At 53.5% G+C, this 27,104-nt stretch overlaps 2 protein-coding genes and 1 pseudogene across 3 annotated transcripts in view; 1 reads left to right on the forward strand and 2 right to left on the reverse strand.

Annotated features, from left to right (window-relative positions):
- LOC138394349 (general transcription factor II-I repeat domain-containing protein 2B) overlaps positions 1–8,109 on the forward strand; it is a 57,399-nt gene extending 49,290 nt beyond the window's left edge. The window contains exons 12-16 of one of the 2 annotated variants that reach the window (XM_069486234.1): positions 979–1,056; positions 1,975–2,058; positions 4,118–4,301; positions 4,683–4,711; positions 6,346–8,109. In XM_069486234.1, the coding sequence (XP_069342335.1) occupies positions 979–1,056; positions 1,975–2,058; positions 4,118–4,301; positions 4,683–4,711; positions 6,346–7,949 (1,979 nt within the window). In that variant the 3' untranslated portion in view covers positions 7,950–8,109. The remainder of the gene's footprint in view (positions 1–978; positions 1,057–1,974; positions 2,059–4,117; positions 4,302–4,682; positions 4,712–6,345) is intronic. The other variant, XM_069486235.1, reaches the window with a different exon arrangement.
- On the reverse strand, positions 2,276–7,418 carry LOC138394351 (protein N-terminal asparagine amidohydrolase-like; annotated as a pseudogene).
- A 2,965-nt stretch (positions 8,110–11,074) lies between the features above and the next one.
- Positions 11,075–24,273, reverse strand: NCF1 (neutrophil cytosolic factor 1). Its single transcript, XM_069486236.1, has 11 exons — positions 24,195–24,273; positions 20,629–20,709; positions 18,675–18,750; positions 18,377–18,542; positions 17,300–17,355; positions 15,954–16,076; positions 15,431–15,538; positions 14,456–14,573; positions 12,862–12,969; positions 12,285–12,427; positions 11,075–12,165 (listed from the first exon to the last, which is right to left on the reverse strand). The coding sequence occupies exons 1-11, from the start codon at positions 24,264–24,266 to the stop codon at positions 12,044–12,046; spliced, it is 1,173 nt and encodes a 390-aa protein (XP_069342337.1). The 5' UTR covers positions 24,267–24,273; the 3' UTR covers positions 11,075–12,043.
- Positions 24,274–27,104: the final 2,831 nt, after the last annotated feature.

Raw genomic sequence — 27,104 nt, forward strand, 5'->3', positions numbered from 1 at the left:
TTGACAATAAGGCTGCTCTTGTCCCCTTGAGGACTTGCCCTGCCCTGCAGACGAGCAAACGCCCAACGCTGGATCTTCCACGGAACGTGCGGACAGAGCGCTGAGCTCCTCGGAGAGGGCAGGGCAGGCTCATTTATATTTTTCACACATAACTTAAGTGAATATCGTGTTTATCATGTGACCAGAAAACATGATAACGTCAGCCATGCTTTCACTATTAATATTTAACCATGTCTGGGCCTTTCCTTGACTGTGTCCATTAAATCATTTTTCTTAGGATGTCTGCTTTTTAAATGTCCTCTAGGACATGTTTATATATCTTACTTCCTTTTTTCCCCCTTTACATTGAGAATAACAACAAAGGAAATATAATTTTAACACCCTTCTTTTATTTTTTTTATTTTTTGGGTTTTTTTTTTGAGACAGAGTCTCGCTCTGTTGCCTGGGCTAGAGTGCCGTGGTGTCAGCCTAGCTCACAGCAACCTCAAGTTCCTGGGCTCAAGAGGTCATCCTGCCTCAGCCTCCCGAGTAGCTGGGACTACAGGTGCACAGCACCACGCCCGGCTAATTCTTTCTGTTTTTTGTAGAGACGGGGTCTCACTCTTGCACAGGGTGGTCTGAAACTCCTGAGCTGAAGTGATCCTCCCGCCTCGGCCTCCCAGAGTGCTAGGATTACAGGTGTGAGCCACCGCGCCCGGCCTAACACCCTTCTTTTAAAATAAAATTAGACTTAACTAAAGCATTTACTAGGGGCTGAGAGTGAAATAAAAGTCACTGTGCACTTCCTTCCCTTTGACATCAGCACTGGACTGCAGAGACTCAAGTGTCAAGCGATGCCACCTTGTCAGCCTGCAACACAGTGTCCTCTGCATTTCAAAACGTTCAGTCTGGGCTTCTGATCAAAGTGACACTTTGACATTTTTAGAAGAGAGTTGGCCTTATTTTCTGTAAATTCTAAACTTCAGTTTCTGTTTTAAGGAAACACAAATTCACCCAACATTACAAATTCTGCATCAGGTGTTGAAGATCTTAACATCGTTCAGGTGGCAGTTCCAGGTATGGATGTTTATTTGGCTTTATGATAACTGACTTTATATTTTTCATTTCATCTCAACCATTTTATGGCACAGGTTAGTCTCTTATAACTATTGTGTTTTGCTTATTCTACTCGGACAACTCAGGAATATAAAATACGCTGCAGGTGGCCCCCACCTAGTATCTTGCTCATAACTGACATCATTAATCACAAACATTGCTTCTGCTGGCCAAGCCTTGGGCATTACCTGGAAAATCCATCTCAGGGCAGGAAATTTTAAGTACCAGCTACTGTTGAATTGGAATTGGCCACAGAGGTGAAATTTATTTGCTGTCCATCATTAAATAATCTTCTTTTCTGAATATGTGTATGTAAAATATATCTGGAAAGATACAAAAGAATCTATTAACACATTTCCTCCAATGAAAGAAAATGAGAGCTGAGATCGGGATCAGGGAGAGATGTTTCTACACACGGTTTTATACCTTGAATTTTGAACCATGTGATTAGTTATTCAAAATTAAAGAAAAATTTAAAGTATTAAAAAAATATTCCCTTCTAATCCTAGTACATCTTATTCCTTTTACTTGTCATATTTCATTGGCTATGATTTCTATGATAATGTTGAAGAATCATGGTGAAAGTGGCCATTGTTGTGTTGCATGATATTGAAAATGTTCCCTAAAAGTCAATGCCCCCTAAAAGCTTGTGTTAAGTGTGCAATTCAATGATTTACATAGGGTTATAATTTGGAAAATTCTCTATTACCTATGATGGCTTCCATTTACAAATTTCTAAAATGCTTAATTATTGCTCAAGTAAACTGAACAAGTCAGGTAAGGTGCTTTCTTTAGTGCTAACAGGCATTTCCTCCAACAGCTTTCTTAGGAGAAAACCCATTAATAACCCTGGTTGTTTATTTATTTATTTGTTCTTAGACAATGAAAAGGAAAGATTATCAAGCATTGAAAAGATTAAACAGCTAAGAGAACAAGTCAATGACCTCTTTAGCCGAAAATTTGGTAAGTTTTTATATTGTTACATATCCACAATTTATAGACCTGAAATACTTTTATTTTTGCCAAAATAAGATTTTATTTTGAAAGTCATTTGCAAGACACCGAGTAAGGAAGGAGACCTAAGACTCAACGGATGTGGGTTCCGAATCCATATTCTCTCCAGCCCCCACCAGTGGTCTTTGTCGTGCCAAAAAGTTGCTTCCTTTGGTAATTCCTATTCTTAGCTTCCTGGAGAAGAGATTTTTTCCCCATAAGCCACCGTCTTCATTTTTTTGTAGAGTAGAGCTTATTTCCAAGAAACTGTGTTAGTTTAAGACGGGTGTTTTTTAAAAAACGTCAAGGTTGGCCGGGCGCGGTGGCTCACGCCTGTAATCCTAGCACTCTGGGAGGCCGAGGCGGGTGGATCGCTCAAGGTCAGGAGTTCGAGACCAGCCTGAGCAATGAGCGAGACCTCGTCTCTACTAAAAATAGAAAGAAATTATCTGGCCAACTAAAATATATATAGAAAAAAAAAAATAGCCGGGCATGGTGGCGCATGCCTGTAGTCCCAGCTACTCGGGAGGCTGAGGCAGTAGGATTGCTTAAGCCCAGGCGTTTGAGGTTGCTGTGAGCTAGGCTGACGCCACGGCACTCACTCTAGCCTGGGCAACAAAGCGACACTCTGTCTCAAAAAAAAAAAATAAAATAAAAAAATAAAAAAATAAAAAATAAAAAACGTCAAGGTAGATCTAATATATTCAAAAAGTGGGGCGGGGGAGGAGGGTGCTTGGCCAAAGGTGAAGTGGAAAAGTTCCCTAGTATTTGCTTATCACCTTGCTGCAAGCAGAAATCCCCATGTGGAAATGGCACCCAGGGAAACGGTCCTCTGCGAAGCTGCTCTGTCTTTGCACCGTAGCTAATCATCGGTCCTCCTGTGAAAGCCGGAGCAGCTCCTGCTCTGGACCTGGACCTGAAAGGAGGCTCTGTAAGTCTCTGCAGCTGATTAGAGCTGTAGCGGCAGTACCATAAGTTACTGGAAAGCGGTTTTCATTTTCTTCCCATTTAATTCTGTCACGCATAACATCACTAAGTGAATGTCATCTTCTTGTCCGTCAAATTCACTAAGAGGTTGATAAGTAAGTTTTTGTGACAACTGCCTATTGTCACTGAAGCCTCCCACAAGGTGCACTTCCAACCTTCCACGTTGAGCGTGGCTGGAAAAGGATTTTATGGAGTTCATGGTCAAGGGCACCTCAGCTTTGGTGTCGGTTCCGTCACAATGTGTCAGGCAGGTAGCCCCATTACCTGTGTGCCTCAGGACCACAATGTGACAAGTGGTGGCACCATTAGAACCCAGAATGGAGACGGAGCCTTCCTTTGGGGAGGTCACAGAAGGCCCTGGCGTCCCACTCGTTGGACAGACTGACCCTGGGAAGTCTGGCTCTTTCCTGCAGGGCCGGGTGGGCTCGGAAGAGGCCCCCGGCAGACCGTGGTGGCAGCAGCGTCTCGGAGGCAGCCGCCCGGGCGGGCCCAGGGAGACGGCTGCCTCCCCAGCCCGGGCACCCGCCCCCCCCCCCACCCCTTGGGCCGAAATGCTCCTTTTTAAAAGAATACATTGTCTTATAAGAAATTGATCTTTTTGTGAAAGAGCTATGATCAAAATTATTTGGTGTGTATTTTTATGAAGAGCTGTCACGTGGAAGCACTCTAATTGTTAATATAATAATGTTAATAATAATAGCTATTTTTGTTGACTGAGTTCTTATCGTGGGTGAGTATTACTTTGTGTGCTTGACATCTGTTTAATCACTTAATCCTCCCAAGAACCTTTCAGGTAGGTGCCCTGATAATTCCTATTAAATGGATGGAGAAACTGAGTCTGCCACACTACCCACGCCAATGTCAAAGTCAATAAAATTACGTTCACGCATCATAACCGCTGGAAAGTAAAGCAACGATGGCTGATCACCAGTATTGTCATCGGACGAGGATGACTTTAAAATCCTGACGTTAAAGATAAAGCGTGGTTTGGGAAGGGTGAGTGGCAAACCCAGCTGGTTTCATGCTGCTCGTCTTGTCACAGGTGAAGCAATTGGTGTGGACTTCCCGGTGAAAGTTCCCTACCGGAAAATCACATTCAACCCCGGCTGTGTGGTGGTCGACGGCATGCCCCCGGGGGTGGTGTTCAAAGCCCCTGGGTACCTGGAAATCAGCTCCATGCGGAGGATCTTGGATGCAGCAGAGTTTATCAAATTCACAGTCATCAGGTAAGTGAGAGTTCCCCTGCTTGGTCGTCAGAAGGAATCTGGAGCTCGTAACTTGCCCAGGTAGGCAAGTGTCAGCCCAGGGATTTCTGCCCCAGGAGGTGGCCGTGGGGTCCCCGAGTTAACTACTGGGCTGTGTTGCTTCTCACCCTCATTTCATTGTCTTCTGCTGCTGCACGTTGTGTCCTTGTTCCTGTTTCTTGGTGATCGTGGGCAGCTGTCCCCGTTTCAGCTCCCATTGCGCTTAGCACAGAATTGACGCTTGGCAGAGCTTGTCCCCTAGAACTCAGTGGACGGAGAGGTGATACTGCCGAGAGGGCACAAACAGAGAGAAGGGAGGAAGCGTGAGCTTTGATGCATTTACCAATGTCTCTTTCTCTTCAGACCGCTTCCAGGACTCGAGCTTAGTAATGGTGAGTATTCCGTGTGGTGAGAAGAACGTTCCAGCACCGTTGTGCTGTGCGAAGTGCCCCCGTGGGCACTCACCGTGGTCTCCTTGCTTCTTAAGTCCTGAGCCTTAGAGCAAAGCGTGCGGCTTTTGATGGGTACTTTATTTTTCCCTGCATGTCATAAAGTTCTAGAATTCTGTGGCTTGAGTTTTATTACCTGGGTTTTTTCTCATGCAAGTTTGATGGAGCTTGATGCGCATCGCACCACGCGTGTGGCGTGTGACGTAGCACGCTTACTCGGGTGTCCTTTATGGCGGGGGCTCCCCCTCGGCCACCCGCCCAGCTGCACTCAAGGTCACTGCACTGAACGCCTCCGTGTGAGCTGGCAAACGGCCTGCCTGGCCAAGCCAGCCCCGCCCCAGCACCCCCAGCCCCGACTCGACCTCCCCACGGTTCTCAGGCAAAAGGGGCCTCCTGGCACAGCAGGGGCTCTCAGACCCCCTCCAGCGCTGAGGGTGACGTCTGTCGCCCAGGCCACTCGGCTCGTTACATATTTTCAATGTCTTCCCTGGAGCCCTTGCAAATAACCCGGCATCCCGTGGGGGCGGGGGGGAGGGGGCAAGATGGAAGGTGTTCTCAAGAGCACGAGTCACCAGGGAGCCTCCTCGTTTAAAGTTTGAAAACTAAAGTGTTCTTTTCAAATGTTCGACTATTATCCGTAAATATATCTGGTTGCTAAATGATTTTCTAAAATATTTTTAATAGCATCCTTGAGGCATCACGTACATACCATAAAATCCGTTTGTGTTAAGTGTACAATTCAGTGATTTTGAGTCAGTTTACAGAGTTGTGTAGCTGTCAGCACAATCTAACGTGAGAACATTTTCATCAGCCCCCGAAAGGTCCCTGCCCCGTGTTTGGTCATTTCCTATTCCCACCCTGGCCCCAGGGAGCCGCTCGCTGGCTCTCTGTCCCTGCAGATGTGCCTGCCTGCCTTAAAGTTCCCTTTATATCCGTGTTCCCTGGAGGCCCCTTACTTGCCTGCGTGGCGGCCTGGTTCCTTCAATGCACTTTAACACATTGAAGTGCCTGGTGAGTTCTGTGCGGGGCTGTGGCCGCCACCCATGTCACTTGAGACTCACAGTAGGTCAGTCAGATGCCTTCTGTGCTCGTTCCTGTCTGTTATCACAAAGTTTTCTTGGGAATCAAATGAGAAAATCAAATGAGAAAATGCAAACATACCATCACACCATTCCTGGCTAAGCCAGGCATAGCAACCTCGGCTACGCACTGACCCTCACCGAACATGTCTTTGTTTTGCTCATGTATCTTTTTAAAATGGGGATTAGTGCCCAACATTGAAAAGCCAGGCACTCTTTCATAAAAATCGATCTCTGGGTTTTCTTTAGAAATCTGAAGATCTGGCCATGGAGATCTGGCCACGGTGGGCCCAGGGTCCCTCACGGCAGTGGTTTGCAGGAGCTGAGGGTCCCTCATCCCCCTCTGCAGGGTGGGCTGCCCCACTGTTACCCGCACCCACCCCGCCCCAGCCACTTTAGCCCTCGTGTTCATCATCATACGTTTGCTGTTATTGTTTTTCTAATAGTAGAATTAAGAGAAAAGTAAAATATTTCTTGTCTCCATGTCTCTGTGAAAAGTGGGAAAACGAAAGATAGACCAAGAGGGCCGTGTGTTTCAAGAAAAGTGGGAGAGAGCATATTTCTTCGTGGAAGTGCAGAATATTCCGACATGTTTAATATGCAAACAGAGCATGTCTGTGTCCAAGGAATACAACCTGAGGCGTCATTACCAGACCAACCACAGCAAGCACTACGACCAGTATACCGAAAAGATGCGCGATGAGAAGCTTCATGAGTTAAAAAAAGGGCTCAGAAAGTATCTCTTAGGGTCATCAGAAATTGAGTGTCCCGAACAAAAACAAGTGCTTGCAAACGTGACTCCAACGGAACATGCTGCCGTGCAGCCTGTAGAAGACGTGGCTGGGAACTTATGGGAGAAGTTACGTGAGAAAATCAGGTCATTTGTGGCGTATTCTATTGCAATTGATGAGATCACGGATATAAATAATACCACCCAGTTGGCCATATTCATCCGTGGTGTCGATGAGAATTTTGATGTGTCCGAAGAACTTCTGGACACGGTGCCCATGACCGGTACAAAATCTGGCAATGAGATATTTTTGCGTGTTGAGAAAAGCCTGAAAAAGTTCAATATCGACTGGTCCAAATTGGTAAGCGTGGCCTCCACTGGCACTCCTGCGATGGTCGATGCCAGTAATGGGCTTGTCACAAAACTGAAGTCCAGGGTGGCGATGTTCTGCAAGGGCTCAGAACTGAAGTCCGTGTGTTGCATCATTCACCCGGAATCCCTGTGCGCCCAGAAGCTCAAGATGGCCCACGTCATGGACGTGGTGGTGAACTCTGTGAACTGGATCTGCTCCCGGGGGCTGAACCACAGCGAGTTCACCACCTTGCTCTATGAGCTGGACAGCCAGTACGGCAGCCTCTTGTACTACACGGAGATTAAGTGGCTCAGCCGTGGGCTGGTGCTGAAGAGATTTTTCGAGTCGTTGGAAGAAATTGACTGCTTCATGTCATCCAGAGGAAAGCCCCTGCCTGAGCTGAGCTCCAAAGATTGGGTCAGGGACTTGGCCTTCTTGGTGGACATGACGATGCACCTGAACACTTTGAGCATCTCTCTCCAAGGGCATTCCCAAATCGTTACGCAAATGTACGACCTGATTCGGGCGTTCCTGGCCAAACTGTGCCTGTGGGAGACCCATTTGGCAAGGAATAATCTGGCCCACTTTCCCACCCTGAAATCAGTTTCCAGAAACGAAAGCGATGGCCTGAACTACATTCCCAAGATTGTGGAACTAAAGACTGAGTTCCAGAAGAGGCTGTCTGATTTCAAACTGTGCGAGAGCGAGCTGACGCTGTTCAGCTCTCCGTTCTCCGTGAAGATCGACAGCGTGCGCGAGGAGCTGCAGATGGAAGTCATCGACCTGCAGTGCAACACGGTGCTGAAGACGAAATACGACAAGGTGGGAATACCGGAATTCTACAAATACCTCTGGAGCAGCTACCCGAAATACAGAAACCACTGTGCGAAGATTCTGTCCATGTTCGGGAGCACCTACATTTGTGAACAGCTGTTTTCCATCATGAAACTGAGTAAAACGAAATACTGCTCCCAGCTGAAGGACTCACAGTGGGATTCCGTGCTTCACATCACGACATGATGGAGGGACAACTCCCGGCGGTGCCGTGGTGGGTAAGGCTAGAATCTTCTAGGCTCGAGGAACTGTGAGTTGAGAAAGTTAATTACTAAAATATTTGTTTTTCAGTTTTTTCCACTTTGACTTGGAAATATAATTTGCAGTATCATACCTGTTTGTACGACATTTTATGCTTCACCATTCAGTAAAAATCAAGAAAGTTTTATTGTATTTCTACTAGTTGACTTTTCTTACACCTGGTCTCTCATTCGTTCACGTTATCTGCCTGACCCCCCCCACCCCCCGTAGGCATGGTGGTTGGCATCTCGAAGTTTAAATCAATCAGTAGAGAGAGTTGAGTATATTCGTTGAGAAGTACACAGACACACAGACACACACACACACACACACATACGTACATTTATCCCCGCCGGCCTAATCTGCATGGTATCCTATGTGGTCTAACACGATTCCAAGTTTAAGGAGAAATAGTTGGGTACATATTCACGTAACACACTGTTCCTGTAGTCTCATAGCTAGAAAGGTCAGGCTTAAAACAGAAATCCCAAAACAAATAACATAGGCTATAAAAGATGAAGTAAATTGAGGTTTGGAGGTTGTCTCATTTTTAAAAGCTTTTTATTTTGAAATAATATCACATTTATAGAAAAGTTGCAAAAAAAAGTATGAAAAATAGCCATATGCCCTTTAGCTGATTCTCATATTGTTAACATTTCACCTCAGTTTTATCATTTGTGCAGTTTCCCTCCCTCCCTCCCTCCGTCTCCCTCTCATATACCTGTGTGTCTGTAATCAGTGCCTAAAATGTGTGTATAAATGAATATCTATAATGTTCATATAAATGTATGTGCCTTTTTTCCTGAATCATTTGAGGGAAAGTTACATACATCCTTTACCCCTCAGTACTTCAGGGAGTATTTTCTAAGAATTGAGATAATTCTCTTGATGCAGTTACCAGCAGCAGTACGTTGAGCACTGATGCAACACTTTATCTAACTTACTGTTTATTCTCCAGTTTTGAATGTTTACACAATAATGTCCTTTTCCTTTATAAAGGCATTTTTCCCCTGGAGGGTTGACATTTGAAAGAATATATATTTGTGTTTGTAATCTCTATTAGTCACTGGAATTAGTGACTCAGAATTGTGAATACAGGCTGGATGTGGTGCCTTATGCCTATAATCCCAGCACTTTGGGAGGGCGAGGTGGGAGGATTGCTTGAGGCCAGGAATGCGAGACCAGCCTGGACAACATAGCAAGACCCCATCTCTACAAAAAATTTTAAAATTAGGCAGGTGTGGTGGTGCACACCTATAGTCCCAGCTACTCAGGAGGCTGAGGCAGGAGAACTACTTGAGCCCAAAAGTTTGAAGCTGCAGTGAGCTATGCAGGCCACTGCACTCCAGCCTGGGCAACAGAGTGAGACCCTATCTCTAAAAAAAAAAAGTGACTACTTTCCACACTGGAGGAATTAATCTGACTAGGGTGCAGGAAGGCTGCGGACCTCGGCCTGACGGCCCACTAGGGAAGCAGTGGAGAAAAGGACTTCAGCAAAATGAAGGGAAATGCAGGAGGGAGAGGTCATCCTCCAGGCTGGTGTCACCTGCACTGGTGCCCAGCCCCAGCACCTGTCTCCAGACACAGGCGAATGACCCCACTGCAGGCACTTCCTGTCTTTGGGCATCGACTGCAGACACAGCTGGGGAGCTCAGAGGCTCACTTCCTGAAGAAGGAGCGCGGGGCGGGCTGGTTTGTGATGGGGTTGGCGGCGGGACCAGCTCCTGGTGCACCTGAACACCTGGCAACACCATACGCCAGAGGTGTGGCCCTACAGTGGGAGAAGAGCAGCCCCTCATTTTATAGACAGGCAGCTGAGGCTCAGAGTGGTTGAGCAGCTTGCCCAAGATCACACAGGATTCAAACCCGGGTCCATGTGACTCAGAAGTCCATGTGCTTCATTTCTGAGCAGCCACTGTTCCTGAGATGGAGAGCTCATAGGTGTCTGTATGCAGCCTCTACACTTGTCATCCCCTGTCATGTGTGTGGCTCCCTAGTGGGCGGGGACAGCCGGGCTCAGTCTAGGCTGCCTTCTGTTGGCTGGACCATTCATGGGGCTGGTTCTGCTTTTAAGCAACTCCTAAGGCCTCCTCGATTCCTTCTTTACCCTGGAATGTGTGTTGGGACCAAGGTAGCTTGAGGTAACGGTGGCCACTGACCAGCACTGTCACTCATGGGACTGAGCCCAAACTGGAATGGGTGGGGGTGGGTTTTGGTCACCGCAATGGGGTGTCTGCAAACAGACACTGGCGAGTGGTGTGGTCGGGGAGCGGGGGGTGGGGGCTGGGGGCTGGATTTGGTGGGCCTCTGTCAGTTCCCAGGGGCGGGGGTGCGCTCCGTCTGTCCCGAGGCCCTGTCTTCGCCTCCCAGGATGGGCAGAGGAAGGAGCTGGTCACTCCTCCAACATAGGCCCCGGGGGCTGGGGGTCTGCGGAGGGCCCTGGGAGCCAGGGCCCCCTCACTCAGCCTGGCATGTGTCTGTGTGCTCACCCCATCCTCTGAGCACCCTCAGCCACGGCACCCACCACGAGGCCTGACCCACAGACCACGAGCTCTGCGGGGTCAGGACAGCGTGCGGGATCCAGCGTGGTTTCGGCATCAGAAAGAAACGCCCTGCTCCACCTCCCAGCGCCGCCATCGTCTTGCCGTGTTGGCTTAAGCAGATCACCTAAACTTTCTGGGCTTTGGTTTGCTCATCCATAAAATACCTACCTGACAGGGTTGTTCTCAGAACCTGAGATGATACAACGTGCCCAGCCTGTGCCTGGCCTCGAGAAAATCGTTGGCTGAACAGAGGGCGCGGGGCTTTCCAGAGCCAGCACCTTCGGGCACACACCCCCTTGTCCCATCCTTCCCTGCGGGCATGCCTTCCTGGCTGCCATGCCCACCTTGAGCCCTCTCCTGAGCATGTGACACTGGTACCCTCGCAAGCCCACTTCCAAGGGCAATATAGAGAAATACAGAAAAAACGTGGGGAAAATATTTGATCAGGACTTCATTTTGGAAAAAAATGAAACTAAAAATTATGAAAATATTTTATACTGTGTTTAATAGAAAAAATTATAAGTGCAACTGAACAAGCAGAGGGGTTGGGATTGGTGGTTCATTTTCCCACAGGTCTGAACAGTGGACTTTTGCAGCAACAAGTGTCTGCGAAATGCAAAACTAGTTACGGGCTCCATGGTTTTCTCAAGGCCTCGCCAATCCTTCGAAGGTCAGATTATTCTCTTGGCCGGCATCTGTCCCCTTATCAATTTTCTCTCATCTCTAACGGGACCAGCCTTGCCTGCCCTCACATGGCCAGTTTTGCTTAGGAGGGGAACTCGTGGCCTTCAGGACAAGCAGCATCTTTCAAAAGATTTGCAGCTCCACTTTGCACCTTAGTGGCCTTTGCATTTTGGGTTAGACCCACCAGCAAAGACTTCCAGGCCCTGGGCTGGCAGCAACGCTAAGGTAAGCGGTGAGGGTCTGTTCATCGGCCAATGCTTCCCGGTACAACCTCCTAACTGGGGCAGGGTCTCGGTGAACAATCAGCGGAGACCCCCATACCTAAATTACAAAGTTTAGGCACAGCTACAGGGTCACGCCCTGTTATGAGACTGGGCTGGCCCCCTGCACTATGTCCACCCATCTTCAGGACTCTTCGGCCAGAGTCCGAGCAGGGGGTTTTTGTCCAGACTCATGGTCAGCAGGGAACCGGAAGTTCCTCTTGCACTTCGCCTTGTGCAAACCTTTTCTTGGCCAAAGCCAGGGCAGTATGCAACCAGACCTCAGCTCTTGCAACTTCCTCTCAGCAGAGTTCACAGCCCCTGTCCTCATTCTAGAAAAACCCCAGGGCGGAGCCCAGTCCGCCCTGCGCCTCTGCAGAGCCTCTGTCCACTTCAAGCAACATTTATTGAGGGTGGCGGAGAGCCATGTGGGGCGAGGGCCCCCGGGCTGCCCGCCGCATCCAGGCACCAGGCTATATAGTACACGTATATACAGGGACAGGGCGGGAGGTGGCGGAGCGGCCGGGCGCTATCTGGGGCCTGCGCCCGGGCCTCAGACGGCGGGCGCCAGCTTCCTCTTGGTGCTCTCGCTGCAGCGGGTCAGGATGAGGTCGGCGCTGGGCCGCGGGGGCACAGCCGGCTGCGGCTTCGCGCGCTGGGTCTGCGGCTCCTCCTCTGCGGGCGGACAGCGCAGCCGGGTCAGAGGCCCCGCCCCGGCCCTGGCCCCGCCCAGACCCCGCCTCTCCCTGGCCCCGCCCCGGCCCCGCTGGCCCCGCCCCCCGCGCCGCGCTCACCCAGCGGGCTCCCCGCACCCTGCGGGCCCCGCGCCTGGCGGCGCCGCTGCTGCAGGAAGCGGACGCTGTTGCGGCGGTAGGTGTCCTGGCTGAGGCGCTTCCGCGACCGCTGGTGGATGCTGTTCGCGTTGCGGATGGTCGACCTGGCCCAGCGGGACGGGGCGTCGTCAGAGCCCGGGCGCGTCCCTGCCCGGCGGGACTCGGAGGGGCACCCCCGGGAGTCCCAAGACTGGCCCGAGGAAGTCCCCTTCGCGACAGTGACCCTGCCTTGCCGTGGAGCTCAGGCCCGTGTCCCACCCCGTCTCCGGCGTTCGGCCGCCCTCCTCCCCGGGGAGCCTCCGGGGCTGCCACCGTCCTCACGAGCATCCACCAGGGCCCCGGGCATCGCGGGAGGGCGCATCCAGCCACTTGACCCGGTGAGGGTCCTGCCTCCCCCCTCCCCCGCCCCGCCAGGCTGGGAGCCCCCGCCCCTTCTCCCCAGCCCTGACACTGCCAATCTAGGGCCTGGACCAGCACAACGAACCCCCCTCAGCGCCGCCCGGCCCCCAGCCCCCAGCCCCAGGGACCCCCCGCTCACCTGCGGGGCGGCGCCCCTCGTTTCGTGATCTGGCGTCGGGCCTGGGCCGGGTCCTCCCCCGACTTTTGCAGGTACATGGACGGGAAGTAACCTGTGACATCTCCTTTCCTGCAACAGAGGCAGCCCTTGAGGGTCGTCTTGGAGGTGCTCAGAGATGGGGAGGTTCAGGGCTCCCCCTTAACAGTTGGGGTCAAGGCAGGCTGAGAGGTTGCAAACAAGACCCTGCCCCTGAGGGCCTCGGTTTCCTCCTCTGTGCAACACGGGCCCTCCCAGCTCTCCTGCAGTCTGGGCAGAGGGAGGACGTGTCCTCCCAGGGGACATGAATTTGCTGTGAGACTGTATTTGTCCGTTCCCTCCTAGGGTGACTGCCTTTGTGTCTTAAGAACTTTTGCCCGCCTCCAAGTCACCGAGTTCTTCTATGCTTTCTTCCAAACGCTTCTTAGTTTGAGGTTTACAGTTGCTAAAACCTGTGGTCCCTGGGAAATAAATGTTTGTGTATAGTGTGAGGTAGGGGTCTGGGTTTGCTTTTTGGTTTTTTCCATATGGATATGCCGCTGTTGCAGCACCACTTGAAGATATTTTCCTTTCCATCGTCAATACTATATTTAGGAGGGAAAAAAGGCACATTGTATAACACAGACTTCACACAACACGGATGTCACATCGTAAAACTCTTAATTCTTCTTGGCTGGTGAGAAAATCACAAGAAGATTCAGGGGGAGGGGTATTTGTGGTGGCCCAGGCTGGAGGTATATGTGTGTGGCCACAGCCTCAGGGCAAGCTTGCTGGGGTCACGGGCTGGCCCTGTGACTCAGGGTTCTGAAAACCCCGGCAAGGACCTGGGAGGCCCTGTGGCTGCAGCAAAATGGCCCAGCAAGCCCCTAGATCCTGCTTTCCCAGAACCAGAATAAAATAATTAGTATTCCTACATTCATTGGGAATACACAGATGTGAATTCCAACGAAAGTTTTAAAAGGGCCGGGCGCAGTGGCACACACCTGTAATCCTAGCACTCTGGGAGGCCGAGGCGGGAGGGTCACTTGACCTCAGGAGTTCAAGACCAGCCTGAGCAAGAGCGAGACCCCGTCTCTACTAAAAACAAAAAAAAATTAGCCAGGCATGGTGGTGTGAGCCTGTAGTCCCAGCTACTCAGGAGGCTGGGGCAGGAGGATCACTGGAGCCCAGGAGTTTGAGGTTGCTGTGAGCTAGGCTGACACCACAGCACTCTACCCGGGGTGACAGAGCGAGACTCTGTCTCAAAAAAAAAACATCTTAAAGGGAAAAGGAAAGTAATCCCTCGTGCAGTCCACCAGTGTTGCCAGAGAAGGAACGCTGGGCTGGTCAGGAAGAGATCCTAAGTCACAAAGGAAACGTACCCATTTAGACAAGGACACTGAGCCTCACAAGACAGGCAGGGTGGGCTCATCACTCACCTGCTACCAAGATGGAGACAGCCCAGAGAGGGGCAGTGGCTTACCCAGAGTCACACAGACACGCAGACCAGTCAGCCCAGAGCCCCAACAGGCCCTGCCCTAGCCGGGGCTGACTCTCGGGTGGGTGCAGTGGCTGGGAGGGTGGGGGCGGGATCTCCTACCTGACAACCCACCAGCCATCCAGGAGCTTATGAATGACATCGATGGTTTCACCCTCGAGCAGGGACACCTCGTCCTCCTCCACGGCAGTGTAGGCTTTGATGGTGATGTAGGGCTCGCCTGGGCCACAGTGGGGGCACAAGACACAGTGTAAGGGTCTGCTCGCCACCCCTCCTCTCCTCTCTGGGCCTCGGGTTCCCCCAGTTGCTCCGGACCCCCCTGGAGCCCACGGGCCCCTGCTCTGGCTCCCCCCCGCCCCTTCTGCCATCCGCCCCCAGGGCACACTCTGGACTTCTGCCCACTGCACCCAGGCGTGCTGCCCACTCCCATCCACCACCGTCCACACTGGGGACCTCGAGGTCCATAATGACAGAGGCCTGGCCAGGCCCCCACATACGAGAAGTGGCCAGCTGTGCAGTAGGTGGGGAAGCACCATCCACGTGGCACCAGAAGCCGCTCAACTCGAGCCAGCTGTTGGCACGTGGGGCTGCAGGCCTTTCCCAGTGTTTAATGAGGAGCCATAAATCCACATCACATGGTGAAATCTCTCAATTTTAAAACATGGACAACCAATTCTAACTTTTTTAAGTTAATGCAGGCCCCATCCAGCCCTGGGGCTGCCAGTTTTCCCCATCTGGTCAGGGATGACACTGCCACCTCCAGGCAGCCCTCCTTCCTGAGCCTCAGGCCAGCTTATCACTCAGCTTCCCACTGGAACTGGCCCCATGCTGGAGGCCACCACATGTCCCAGGCTGACCCCCTCCCATCCCCCACCCTCTGCTCCACCTCCTGGTTCCCTGTACTGACCAAGGGCATCAGGACCTACCTGGGCCCCCAAGACAGAGGAGATGGGGCCAAGCCCTGACTTCCCCTCTGCCCGGCCAGCAATCAGGCCAGACCCGCAGACAGCCACTCAATATCCCGCGCCTCTCTGCCTCTTCCTCCCACACCCCCGCGGCCTTGGAGGGCAGCGGCACCTTCATAGTTGGGCTCCGGATCCTCTGCCTCGTCGGGACTGTCCAGGGGCTCCAAGAAGGACGCTGGGACCCAGCCACGCTTGGCCTTCATCTGGCAGAACCACCAGCCTGTGCCAGGTGTGGGGAGGGGGACTGAGGGGCAGGGCCCGGCACCCCCTCCGCCATCGGGGGTGGTGAGGACACACGGACACAGGCACACACATCCCAGGCTCAGATTCCAAAGCGTCTCCTTCACCGCACTCAACACCGAAATCACACACGCCCACACACGGGCTCTCAGAGTTCCCGCTCTGAACCCGCTTCCTGTGAGCAGGGCCCCCCAGATAGGACACCCACACGGGCGCAGTCCCGGCACGGACTCTGCACAGATGTCCACGGCCACCCCACGGTGCACACTCGGAGAGTGGGCGACCCACGGTGTGGGGAGGACATTCAGGACACCAGAAGGAGCCGGGCCCCCCACCCGTGGGCCAGGCGGAAGGAGGCCAGGGGCTGCCGAGCCCGGGCGCGGCGAGGACCTTACCGCTCTCGCCCTTCTCCACCACCTCCACCACGTCGCCCGTGGCCAGGGCCATCTCGGAGCCCGAGCTCTTCTCGTAGTCGGCGATGGCGCGGTACGTTTGCAGGATGATAGGGCCCGTGATGTCTGGGGCAGAGGCAGGACAGAGGGAGCGGGCACCTCAGGGGCGGGTCCCCCGTGCCAGCCACCAGAACGGGCACTGCCATCCCCAGTCTTTGCAGACCTGCATTTCTGAGAGCCTGGCGTGCTCCGGGCTCTGGCCCCCACTTCAAACACATCCTCGCTCTCATTTGATGAGGTTAGTGAGTGGCCTCGAGTGGCCTTTCCCAACTTTGATGTGCACCCAGTCCCCTGGGACCCGACTCGGTAGTCTGCAGTGGGACCTGAGCCTGCATTCCTCACCAGCACCCTCAGATACGCTGGTGCTGCTTGCTATGGACCAGATTGTCCCCCAAGTCCGTATGTTGAAGCCCCAACCCCCAGCGTCTTAGAATGTGGCTGCATTTGGAGACAGGGTCTTGTGAGAGGCAATTCACAAGGGAGGGGCCCTAATCCAATATGACAGGCGTCCTTAAGGGAGGAGCAAGAGACACCAGGGACGTGCAGGTGGAGAGAGGCCAGACGAGGACAGTGTGCGGGCCAAGGAGGGTGGCCTCAGGAGAAACCAGCCCTGTCGCACTTTGGTGCGGGGCTCCAGCCTTAGAACTGTGAGAACATTCACCTCTGTCCTTCAAACCGCCCAGCCGTGTTCCTGTGTCGCGGCAGCGCTGGCCAGCTATTAATACGCCACCGTTCCCTCAGAGCAGCCCAGAGTCCTTGCCTGGGCGTCACCCTAGCTGGCGCAAATCCTGCTTCACCACTCAGTAGCTGGGTGACCCTGGGCAAGAGTCTCAACTCACATCCGGCCTCAGTGTGCCCAGCTGTACAATGGGGTCATGGCAAGGCAGCGCCTGTCTCATGTGGGGACAGGGATGGTCATGTGAGTTAGTACCTTTAACGTTGTGCCTGGCACAGAGCAAGTGCTCCATGCCTGTTAGGTGTCATTATTAACAAGCAATAAAGATTAGGAACGGACATGCCCCTCAATCACCTCCAAAGGCCTCCCTGGCTCCCAAACCTGTTCATTCATTCAGCCACCAACATCCCCAAGGCTAGTGGGAGCCGTGGTCTGTGCCGGGCTCTGTGGCCACGGAAGTGAGGACGCACTGCCACCTGCAAGGGGCCCCTTTCACTCCCTAGTGACCCCCAAAGACCCAGCCGAGAGTCCTCCCAGCCTGCAGGGGCCCCCACCCCCTGCCCTCTTCCCCGCACCCCAACCCCGGGCTCCCCCGGGTACCCCGTCCTCTCACCCGCCACGTTACTCTTGCCGTCTTTGGGCATCAGGTACGTCTCCGGCTTCTTCGTCCTGGGGAGGGAACAAACGGTCGGGTCAGACACTGGGCTTCCTGCTGGGGAAGGACAGGCTCTGGGTAGACCTAGAGAAGAACTTCCCAGGAGAAAAAGGAACGAGGGAACGGGGCCACTGCAGAGAGAGGGGAGCGACTGGACTGGCCAGGAGGGGCTTTAGGGAGTGACACAGGGGACCTTGCTCGATACCCGAGGGAGGGACAGGAGGAGGACACGACCCAGCCTCCTGCAGACCCCAGGGAGGCGGCACCATCTGCAGAAGAGGGCGAGCCCCCTGCCTCCCGCCGGCTAACGCGATGTCCCCAGCCCGGGAGAGGCTCTCGTCAGCCCGTGGGCCATCGCCTGTCTTCTGGAGCCCCCAGAGAGAGCAGGTGACGGGCAGGGGGGCCCCAGCGCAAGCCCACCAATCCCAGGCCCTCCCGGCCAGTGACAGCTGCCCTTCCTTGGACCAGGAGGCACGTTCAAGGGACACTAAGCAATGCCATCTCTGTCTTGGCGGCCTGGGTGCCTTGGCAAGGGGCAGTCCTGTCCTCCAAGCCTGTCCCCTGAGCTTCAGTGACCAGAGAGTGTCGGATACGGGGACCTCCCCAGCCTGCCCAGGGCTCACTCAACCTCAGGTGCCTTCCACGCAGGCTGTGGGCACAGGAGACCCGGGGCAGTGGCAGAGGCATCGCCCCACCCCCTCCAGGCTGGTCCCCACCCCGTACAGATGGGGAACCACCTCAGGGAACAGCAGTGACCAGCGGGGCTCTAGGTCCCATGGCCAGGTGGCCACAGGGTCAGGATGAGGACTTCAGCCCTTAGCCCAGAGCGCTCCCCCAGCACCACGAGGCTCGGAAGGGTCTGGGGGGAGACTCGGCAGGTCACACAGCCAGCGTTGGAATCCTGCCTCCTCTTTCCAGCTGTGTGATCTGGGGCAGGTGGCTGTCCCTCTCTGAGCTTCAGCCTCTTGCCTGTAAAATGGGAAACGTCCGGCCCCCGTTCCCTCCCGTGCCCGGTGGGGGGAGGGGACCACTCACTGGCTGTCTGTGGGGAGCTTGAGGTCGTCGGGGCGCACCTTGAAGAAGTCCAGGAGGTGGGGACAGCGGGAGATCTTGGCGGGCAGCCCCATGAGCGTGGCGCAGTACTCGGTGAGCGTGCCCTGGCGGCTCTCGGTGGCCCGCTGCCCGTCAAACCACCTGGGGGCTGGCACCAGAGGACTCGTGAACTCAATGACCAGCTCAAGTGGCCGCGAGGGGCCGGAGAGGGGCCCGGCCAGGGGCCGCTAGGAGGGCAGGTGAGGGGACCCAGGACAGGCGACCCAGCCCCACTCCTCACCTGGGAGGTGGGGGATGATCCTGTTCTCTGGTTTGATGTCCCCCGCCTCGATGGGGAACATTTCTTTTAGGGTTTTCTAAACATAAAAGGAAAGGAAGACGTGAAGGAATATTCGTTATTGCAACATCATAAAAGCACAAAATTGGAAACGACCTAAATGCCTCTCGAATCCCTGCAGCTAGAGACTCCGGCGCAACCTTGATGCCTCCGTCCTTCTCTCCCACCCCACGGCCGGGTCTCCAGCAAATCCTTTTGGTTCTACGCCCCAAATCTCTCCAGAACCCGGCCCCTGCCCGCCACCTGCCACCACCCCGGCCCCAAGCCACCACCAGGCCTGGATTACGACAATGACCTCCATATGCCTCTCCCACCCCCACCCTGTCCGTCCTCAGTCCAGCTGCCAGAGGGATCCTCTTAAAACCCAAGTTGGATCCCAGCCCTCCTCTGCTCAGAGCCCACCTGGTTCCCAGCTCACTCAGAGGGGACGTCGGTAGCCTCGGTTGGTCCACAAGGCCCCACGTGACCTGCACGACACCTGCCCCCCACTTGCTCTCCTCTTCTGTTACCCACGAACACTCCAGGCCTGCACCTGCCCCAGGGCCTTTGCACTTGCTGTTCCCATTCTTCCCCTATGTATATAAACAGAGCACTCTCTGTCCCTGTCTGTCTCTGTCTCTGTCTCTGTCTCTCTTTCTCTCCCTCTCCTCTTTCAGTCCCTCCCCAGAGCACAGCATTGACAGTGGCCCCTCCTCCCACATCCTCCCTGTCCCCAGCCCTGCCCTATTCTGCTCCATGGTTCTCATCACCATTTAGCACACCATGTGAATGACTAACTGTCCCTTTGTTTGTTTTCCTGAGTCCTGAGGTCTAGGGGGTGGGGGGATTTGCATCTGCTTTCTGCCCCCTGCCTGCAGCCCATCCTGCTCACAGCCAGACACACCCGGCACGTAGGAGGTGCTGGGAGTCGGACAACCCACCAGGTAACAAAGCGGGCTGAGCTACAACGAAATAACCTGGAACCATCTAAAGAGGGGAGATGGAGTCACACATGTATCGGCGAGGACAGGTCTCAAAAACTCAATTACCCAGTGACATCAATAAGATGGAGAAGGAGGCAAACAGGGTGGATGCCATCTGTATACATCACTGAGCAGCGCTGGGTGCTGCCCTCGGACTCAGCGTGGGCGGGGGGGGGGTCCCCCAGGGCTGGGAGCTGGGAGCTGGCTTCGGTGGCCCCAGCGTCCACCTGACCCTGTGTCAGACCAGGACCCAGCAGCCGAGCTCCGCCCACCATGACATCCTCGTGGACACCCCAATTCTGTGGGTGTCCCCAACCAATGGCTGGTGTCGGGGCCCTCCCTTCTAGAGCCTATGGGATTCTTTCATGGGGACCTTGGTGACGGCAGACACCCACGAGCAAGAGGACCAGCTTTCTTGGGTGTTAGTACCGTTAACGTCCTTCCGGTACTCGAGGGAGCCTGTTTGTGCCAGTGGCCATGCCCGGCAAGTCCGGGATGAGAACCTCGTGGTGACCCGGCCAGGCTGCGCCCTGCAGGGATAAGAATATCCCTTTGAGTTAGTGTTGAGTGGGGACAGAGCTCCTATTTGGGAAGATGAAAAATTCTGGACGTGGACAGTGGGTGCCGGTTGCGTGAGACTGTGTGAAGGTGCTGACGCCTCCGACTTGTGCACCTAAAGCAGCTCAAATGGTAAATGTTATGTTACAAATGTTTCACCACAATAAAATATGCTTTAGGTAAAATGTTTTTTTAAAGTTGAAAAAAATGACAAGAAGAGGTGAATTTGGAGAAACCACCTCCCAGGCTGAAACCTCTCCCCTCGTTACTGATGGAGCAGAAGTGACAAGACTGTCAGTTAGACGCTTTCTTCTCTTGCCTGTTTTTCCTGCCCCCTCTGTGTCTGTCCCCTCCCTTCTCCCATCCTCAGCACTCACGTGGAACTCGTAGATCTCCGTGAAGCGCCGGTAGACCACCTTCTCGGACAGGTCCTGCCACTTCACCAGGAACATGTACACCTGGGGGGAGGCCAGGGTGGGGGCACCACGTTCAGCTTCCAAGGGGGCCTCGCCACGCACCTGGGCTGCCCTCTACGAAGATTTGGGTGAGGGAGATCTTTGGGGCTGCCTAGGCCACAGAAAGGGCACAGATTTGATGGACCCAGAAGAATCTATCACATTCTAGAGCAAACAACAAATTTAAGGTGGAAAACAGTAAGAACAGTGGTTGTCTCTGAGGGTAGGAGAGGAATGACCAGGGCATGGAGTGTTCTAGAATGATGGTAATGCTCAAAACTCAACAAATGGCCGGGCACGGTGGCTCATGCCTGTGATCCCAGCACTTTGGGAAACTGACAGGAAGATCACTTAAAGCCAGGAGTCCAAGATCAGCCTGGACAACATAGCAAGACCCTGTCTCTACAAAAAAAAATTTTTTTAAATAATAGCTGGGCATCATGAAGGAAAAAAGACAAAAATCTGATAGAAAAATGGGCAAAAGGCATGAACAGTTCAGAGCATGAACACACACACACATATGTATGTAACTCAAACATATAAAGAGGTGTTCAACTTATAGTAATATAAATACAGGATGATTAGGTGTAAAATAGTGAAAACAATCCAACCAGTTGTTTGAATACACAATGGCATATTGGTACAATGGACTATTAAGCAGATGTCAAAAACATAAGAGAGACTCAATGAATTAATTTGAAAGGAACTCCAGGATGTTATAGCCAAATGAAAAAAGCATATGTAATATATCAACTTATTTATTACATGTGTGTAGTAAAGAAGAAAAAAATTTTTTAAATTTATACAGATGTGTACTTATTTTTGCAAATGGAAACACAGGAAAAATAAACTGGGATAAGACTCCAGGAATATCTTTTTGTCACATTTTCATGTTTGAACACATGTTCATATTTAAAAATAAAATTAAATCAACAAAAGTTTTTTTTTTTTTTTTTTTTTGAGACAGAGTCTCACTCTGTCACCCTGGCTAGAGTGCCGTGGCGTCAGCCTAGCTCACAGCAACCTCCAACTCCTGGGCTCAAGCAATCCTCCTGCCTCAGCCTCCCAAGTAGCTGGGACTACAGGCACACGCCACCATGTCCAGCTAATTTTTTTTACATATATATATTTTTAGCTGTCCATATAATTTCTTTCTATTTTTAGTAGACACGGGTCTCGCTCTTGCTCAGGCTGGTCTTGAACTACTGGGCTCAAACGATCCGCCTGCTTCAGCCTCCCAGAGAGCTAGGATTACAGGCGTGAGCCACCGTGGCCGGCCAAAAGATTTTTTTAAAACCTCCAAATTGGAAGCAAACAGAAACAAATGAATTTAACTCTACCCCAAATCAGTAACATAACCATATTAAAGAAAAATGAAAAAGAAATAATCCAAGTAACTTTTAGTTACAGCACTTTTATTACCCTCTGTCTAAAGATAAAAGGACACAAAGAATTGCAAAGAAAAATTTGAGCGAATAGGCTAGCAGGCGTACTGTTCGTTATACACCTACTGTGATACGGATGGATTAATTCTGAGACAACTTTATGCGTACTGTAGGCTTAAGCAAAAGAGTAAATAGATCGATCTTGTTGGGAGCAGGGTTCTCACGGTGCAGTATCAAACGGTGAAAGGCAAGAGTCATACGAGGAGGCCAGTCATACGAGGAGGCCAGCAATGCTGCCCTGTGGCAATGAGCACATCTTGCTTCCAGACCTTGGGTTCTAATTTCCCTCCCCATTAAAAAAGCACCAAAAATGGCTGAGTCCAGGGCTGGGGCCGGAAAGTGCAACATAAACCTGGAGCACATTGTGCCAGAAGTCAGGACAGGCTCAAAGGACGGTGGGTCCTTTGACGGAGTCTGTTGTTAATTGCACAGGGAAGCATCATAGCTTTACAACAGAGGAACTTGCAAGACACGTCCGTGACTTAGGTGCCAAAGTTAACATCTCCAACATTGGACCAAGTCAGCATCGCATGTCACCTGACGGGAGCCCATGAGAACAACACAGCGTCACCTCCAAGACGGCCCTGCCCTAGAAGCATCACCTGAACCTAATGAAGAAGCATCCGATAAACCCAAACCAAGGGATATTTCCACAAAGTAACTGGCCGCTCGCTTCGAAATGCCAAAGTGGCAAAAACAGAGAAAAGCTGATTAAGACAGATCCAGATGAAAGAAGGCTAAAGGGTATGACAGCTAATTGATCCCGAATTGGATTCCAGACTTGAAAAGAGTTTTTACTGCAGAGGACAAGTAGGATAATTGGGGAAGTCTGAATAAAGCCTGGCGTTTGGATAATAGTGTTGTATCGATGTATTTCCTGATTTTGACACATGTGCATTGCGGTTATGGAGGAGAATGTCTTCGATTCTAAGAAATACACACCACCTGGTATTTAGGGGTAAAGAAACACGTCTTCAACTTACTCTCAAATGATTCAGAAAATTGATATTCAGAGACAGAGAAAGAGAAAGAGAAAGAAAGAGAAAGTGGTGTGAAGCAATATTGGAGTTATTGGTTCTCTTTGAGCAACTTGCTGTAAATGTAAAATTATTTCAAAAGTAAAAGTTACAGGCCAGGCAGGTGGCTCACGTCTGTAATCCTAGCACTTTGAGAGGCTGAAGAGGAAGGATTGTTTGAACCCAGAAGTTCAAGATCAGCCTGAGCAACATAACGAGATTCCCCATCTCTACAAAATATAAAAATAAAAAATTAGCCTGGCACGGCCTGTAGTCCCGTGGGCAGGGGGATGGCTTGAGCCCAGGAGTTTGAGGTTGCAGCGAGCTATGATGATGCCACTGCACTCCAGCCTGGGTGACAGAGCAAGACCCTGTCTCCCCAAAACAAAAGAAAGTCACAAAGGAAGAAAAAAGGTCTTGGCACATAGGACTGCATGCGCCATACAATTTGCAGTTCCTCCCTGGTCTTCCTCTGGGCTTGGGGACCCCAGTGAGGGGCTGGCCATGTCTGGGCAGGTATTTCTCCCGCCCCCGCAAGCAGGAGGGGCCCCTTTTTTGACCCCTGTGGTGCTATCTCCCTACTGGAGAGGATAAGACTCTAAGGTAATGATGCCAGAGGAGGCTGGGGGACAGAGAGCTCCGGCTGCAGGCCTGGGTCCCGACAGGGCCACTCCCTACGAGCTGAGCTGGTCAGGGAGGGCTCCCCGGAGGAAGGGGCAGTGCACCTGAGGGCCGGGCTGTGGGGAGGGGACTCCTGGCTGGGGCCTGGGGCGTGGGTGAGGAATGTGGGCCGGGCAGGGCGGGGGCGGGTGTGGCCCAGGCCAGCTGTCTCCCCAGGACAGGGCCGGGGCGTGAGGCTCTGGGGGTCGGGGGCCCTCAGCCACTGTGGACCTCGCGGGCAGGTCCAGGGCCCAGGACTGGGAGCCACGTGCCCAAGACCCCGCCCCTGTTGCCCTCCCGGTGCAGGTGGCCCAGGGGGCTGCGCTGTCCCCTGCTGTGCCCCCTACCCCACCCCCGGGCTACTCACATAGTGCTGGCTGGGGACGAAGCGCTTCTCAAAGCCCAGGAGGGCGATGTGCCGGATGAAGGTGTCCCCCATGGCAGGAAGGCGGTGTGACCTGGACTTGTCCCGGCGCACTCGGGCTGGGCCTTAAATGCGCTGGTAAGAGGAAGTCCTTTTTGTTGCGGTTGCGGGAGGTGAGGGGAGCAGAAGGGGGCAGGGAGGGCGCAGAAAGGGCTTTACTTCTTCTTTCAGTTCCTGGAGACTCTTCAGGCTCGCCTGGCGTGGACATGAGCGGCCACACGCACACACGTGTGCAACGACAGCTTGTCCTCGTCCTCCCTGTGGAGGTTCCGCTGGGAACACCTTAGCTGCTTCCACCTCAGGGCCTTTGCACTGGCTGTTCCCCTTGGCTGTCTTCCCTACGTATCTGTGACTCTCTCCCTCCTTTCTCTGCTCAGATGTCCCCTCCCCCAAGAGGCCTGCATTGGTAACTTCACATAAAACAGCAAACTTCATGCCGCCCCAACCGCTTCCTGCGTCACTTTCCCAGGACACTTAGCATCAGTGGTGTGGTGCCCATTTCATTCACGTCCCTCCTGACCAGAACAAGCGCCCCGTGAAAGCGAGGACGTGGCCTGCTTGGTCAAGGGCTCTGGCCCCGGCCCCCAGATCTGTGCGTGGCACACAGCGGGCCCCTCGTGAATGTCTGGGTCGTGACAGCGTCATTCACTGAGTGAGTGAATGAACGCGGCCGCCACGGCGCTGTGAGTGCCAGCTCAGGTCACATCCCCGGTGGGCGAGTGTGGCTGAGGGCCCGTGGCGGCCGGGACGGACATGGCACAGCCTAAGACCTGAGTTCAAATCCTGATCAATGAATCGTTCCTGTTCCAGCTCTGCCAGGAAGAGGATTTGGGACAAAGAGGTGCGGAGAGGGCAGCGTGCCCGGGGACAGGTGAGGCCTCTTTCTCCCACTCTCACTAGAGCCTGGGAGGCTCAGAGCTTATACTCTCGTCCAAGGTCATCAGTGGCCGCAGACTCAGGCAGTCCGGCTGCAGCCCCCGCCTCCCGGCAGGCCCCGGCTCAGGAAAAGTGGGCAGGGCCAGTGTGTGGCCCAGACCTGGGGACACCAAGATTGGCAGAGGCAGCCAGCACCTGGAGCACTCTGAGAGCCACGCGTCCCTCCCTAGACTCTGCTGGGGCAAGGGGCGGGGTCTGGCGGGGGGTGGGGGGGGGGAGCCAGGACGTGCTGTTTCAGGACTGTCAACATCACTGAGTCAAGTTCGAGGGTGTTCCTGGTTTTATTATCTAAGTGGCGCAGGGTCCCTTCCATCTGCTCTGGCAGGTTTGCTTGGTAGGTGCTTCGCTTACGAGAAAGGGCCCGTCACCTGCTGCCTCCTGCACCCCCTGTCCCCCACCCGGGGTTCTCCAGCCCTGGGTGTGTCCTTCCTCTGGTCATTCTAGCATCTTCCCACACAGAAGGATGGGCAGAGACAATGGGACACTACTCAGCACGACAACGAAGTGTCACGCTGAACCTTCCAGACACGATGTGGGTGGAGAGCGGGCAGGCACAGAACACGAGTGCCGGGGGATGAGTGTGTCCCAAGCTCAGAAGCTGCCGGAGCCAGTCCGTGGTGCCGGGAGCAGGGGTGGCCTCGGGAGGGGTGGGCTGGGGCACAGGGAGCAGGCGGTGGCGCAGGGTGTGTGCCATTCTCGAGAAGGACGCCGGTTCCACAAGTGGCTTCACTTTCTGAAAATCAACCCAGCCGCACACTCGGCAGATCTGTGGCCAGCCCTCTCTCTGTGGGTGTTTTAACTTCAACACAAAGTTGAAAACAAAACAAAAAATAGATTCCGAGCGGGGTCATCGGATGGCTGGCTTTCCTCGGGTGACCCCGAGGTGGTCGGGAGGGCGGCCCCTGGCAGCACAGCACGTGGCTCCCCGCGGGTGGCTGGGGTGTCTCGCAGTTAAAATGCCCCCTCCCTGCCAGACAGTCTCCGGCCTTCCCTGTCCCGATGGTGTGGCCTGGAAGGCCCAGCGAGGACGCAGACCGGGGTGGTGCTCACCTGGGCAAGACCACGGAGGAAGGGCCAGGAGGGGGCGGGGGCGGTGGCGGTGGCGGTGGCGGTGGCGGTGGCGCTTGCTGCAGCCCTCCCGCTTCCCCCCTACCCCCACCATCCTTCCACCCCTGCTAAGCGCCTGGCCCGGCCGCCCCCTCCTGCGGATGCTCTGAGCCGCCCGCGGCCACCTTCCCGCTCTCCTGTGGCCTGGCTGTGCTCCCACTTGGCCTGGCACGTCTGCTGGGTGGCAGAGGCGTGACGTGCTGAGAGTGTGACCTTGCAGTGACCTCAGTAAACAGGCTCAAGAGTCCTTTCTGCCAGGATGAGAAAGGGTTTCCTTTAATGCACGGATGAAACCAGGACTAAGTGATTTTTTAAAAAGGAATGGACAAAAGTGAAGGAAGGAGGTAATGGAGAAAGGATTTTTGGGGGGAGGAGATGGCATTTTTAAAACCTTTTTAAGTGTAAGAGATGTAGAAAACTGCACAGTGTAGCTAAAATCCTAAGTAGACATCTAGTCAACCAGCACTGGGTGTTAGACTCCAGGCCCCCAGCTCCGCCGGGCGCTAACAGGAAGGCCCTGCCCGGTGCCAGGCACGTTCCCAGTGCTTTCTGGCCATGGTCACATCTTCCGCTCATGTTGAGGCCACCAGGTACTAGGGCCTGTCATTTCCCCACTTCACGGATGGGAAAGCTGAGGCACAGAGGTCGATAGGTCGCCACAGCTGGGAAGCGTAGAGCTGCCCCCCCCCCCCACTGAATGTATGAATGAATGAATGATGACTGGGTGGGGTGGGGGGCTCAGGAGGGAGGAGTCCGCCTGCGGGAACGTCCCAGAGGGAGGGAGGTTCCCTGTCCGGCTAGCAGGAGGAG

Source organism: Eulemur rufifrons, chromosome 14 (assembly GCF_041146395.1).
Source record: "Eulemur rufifrons isolate Redbay chromosome 14, OSU_ERuf_1, whole genome shotgun sequence".
Classification (NCBI taxonomy): Eukaryota; Metazoa; Chordata; class Mammalia; order Primates; family Lemuridae; genus Eulemur; species Eulemur rufifrons.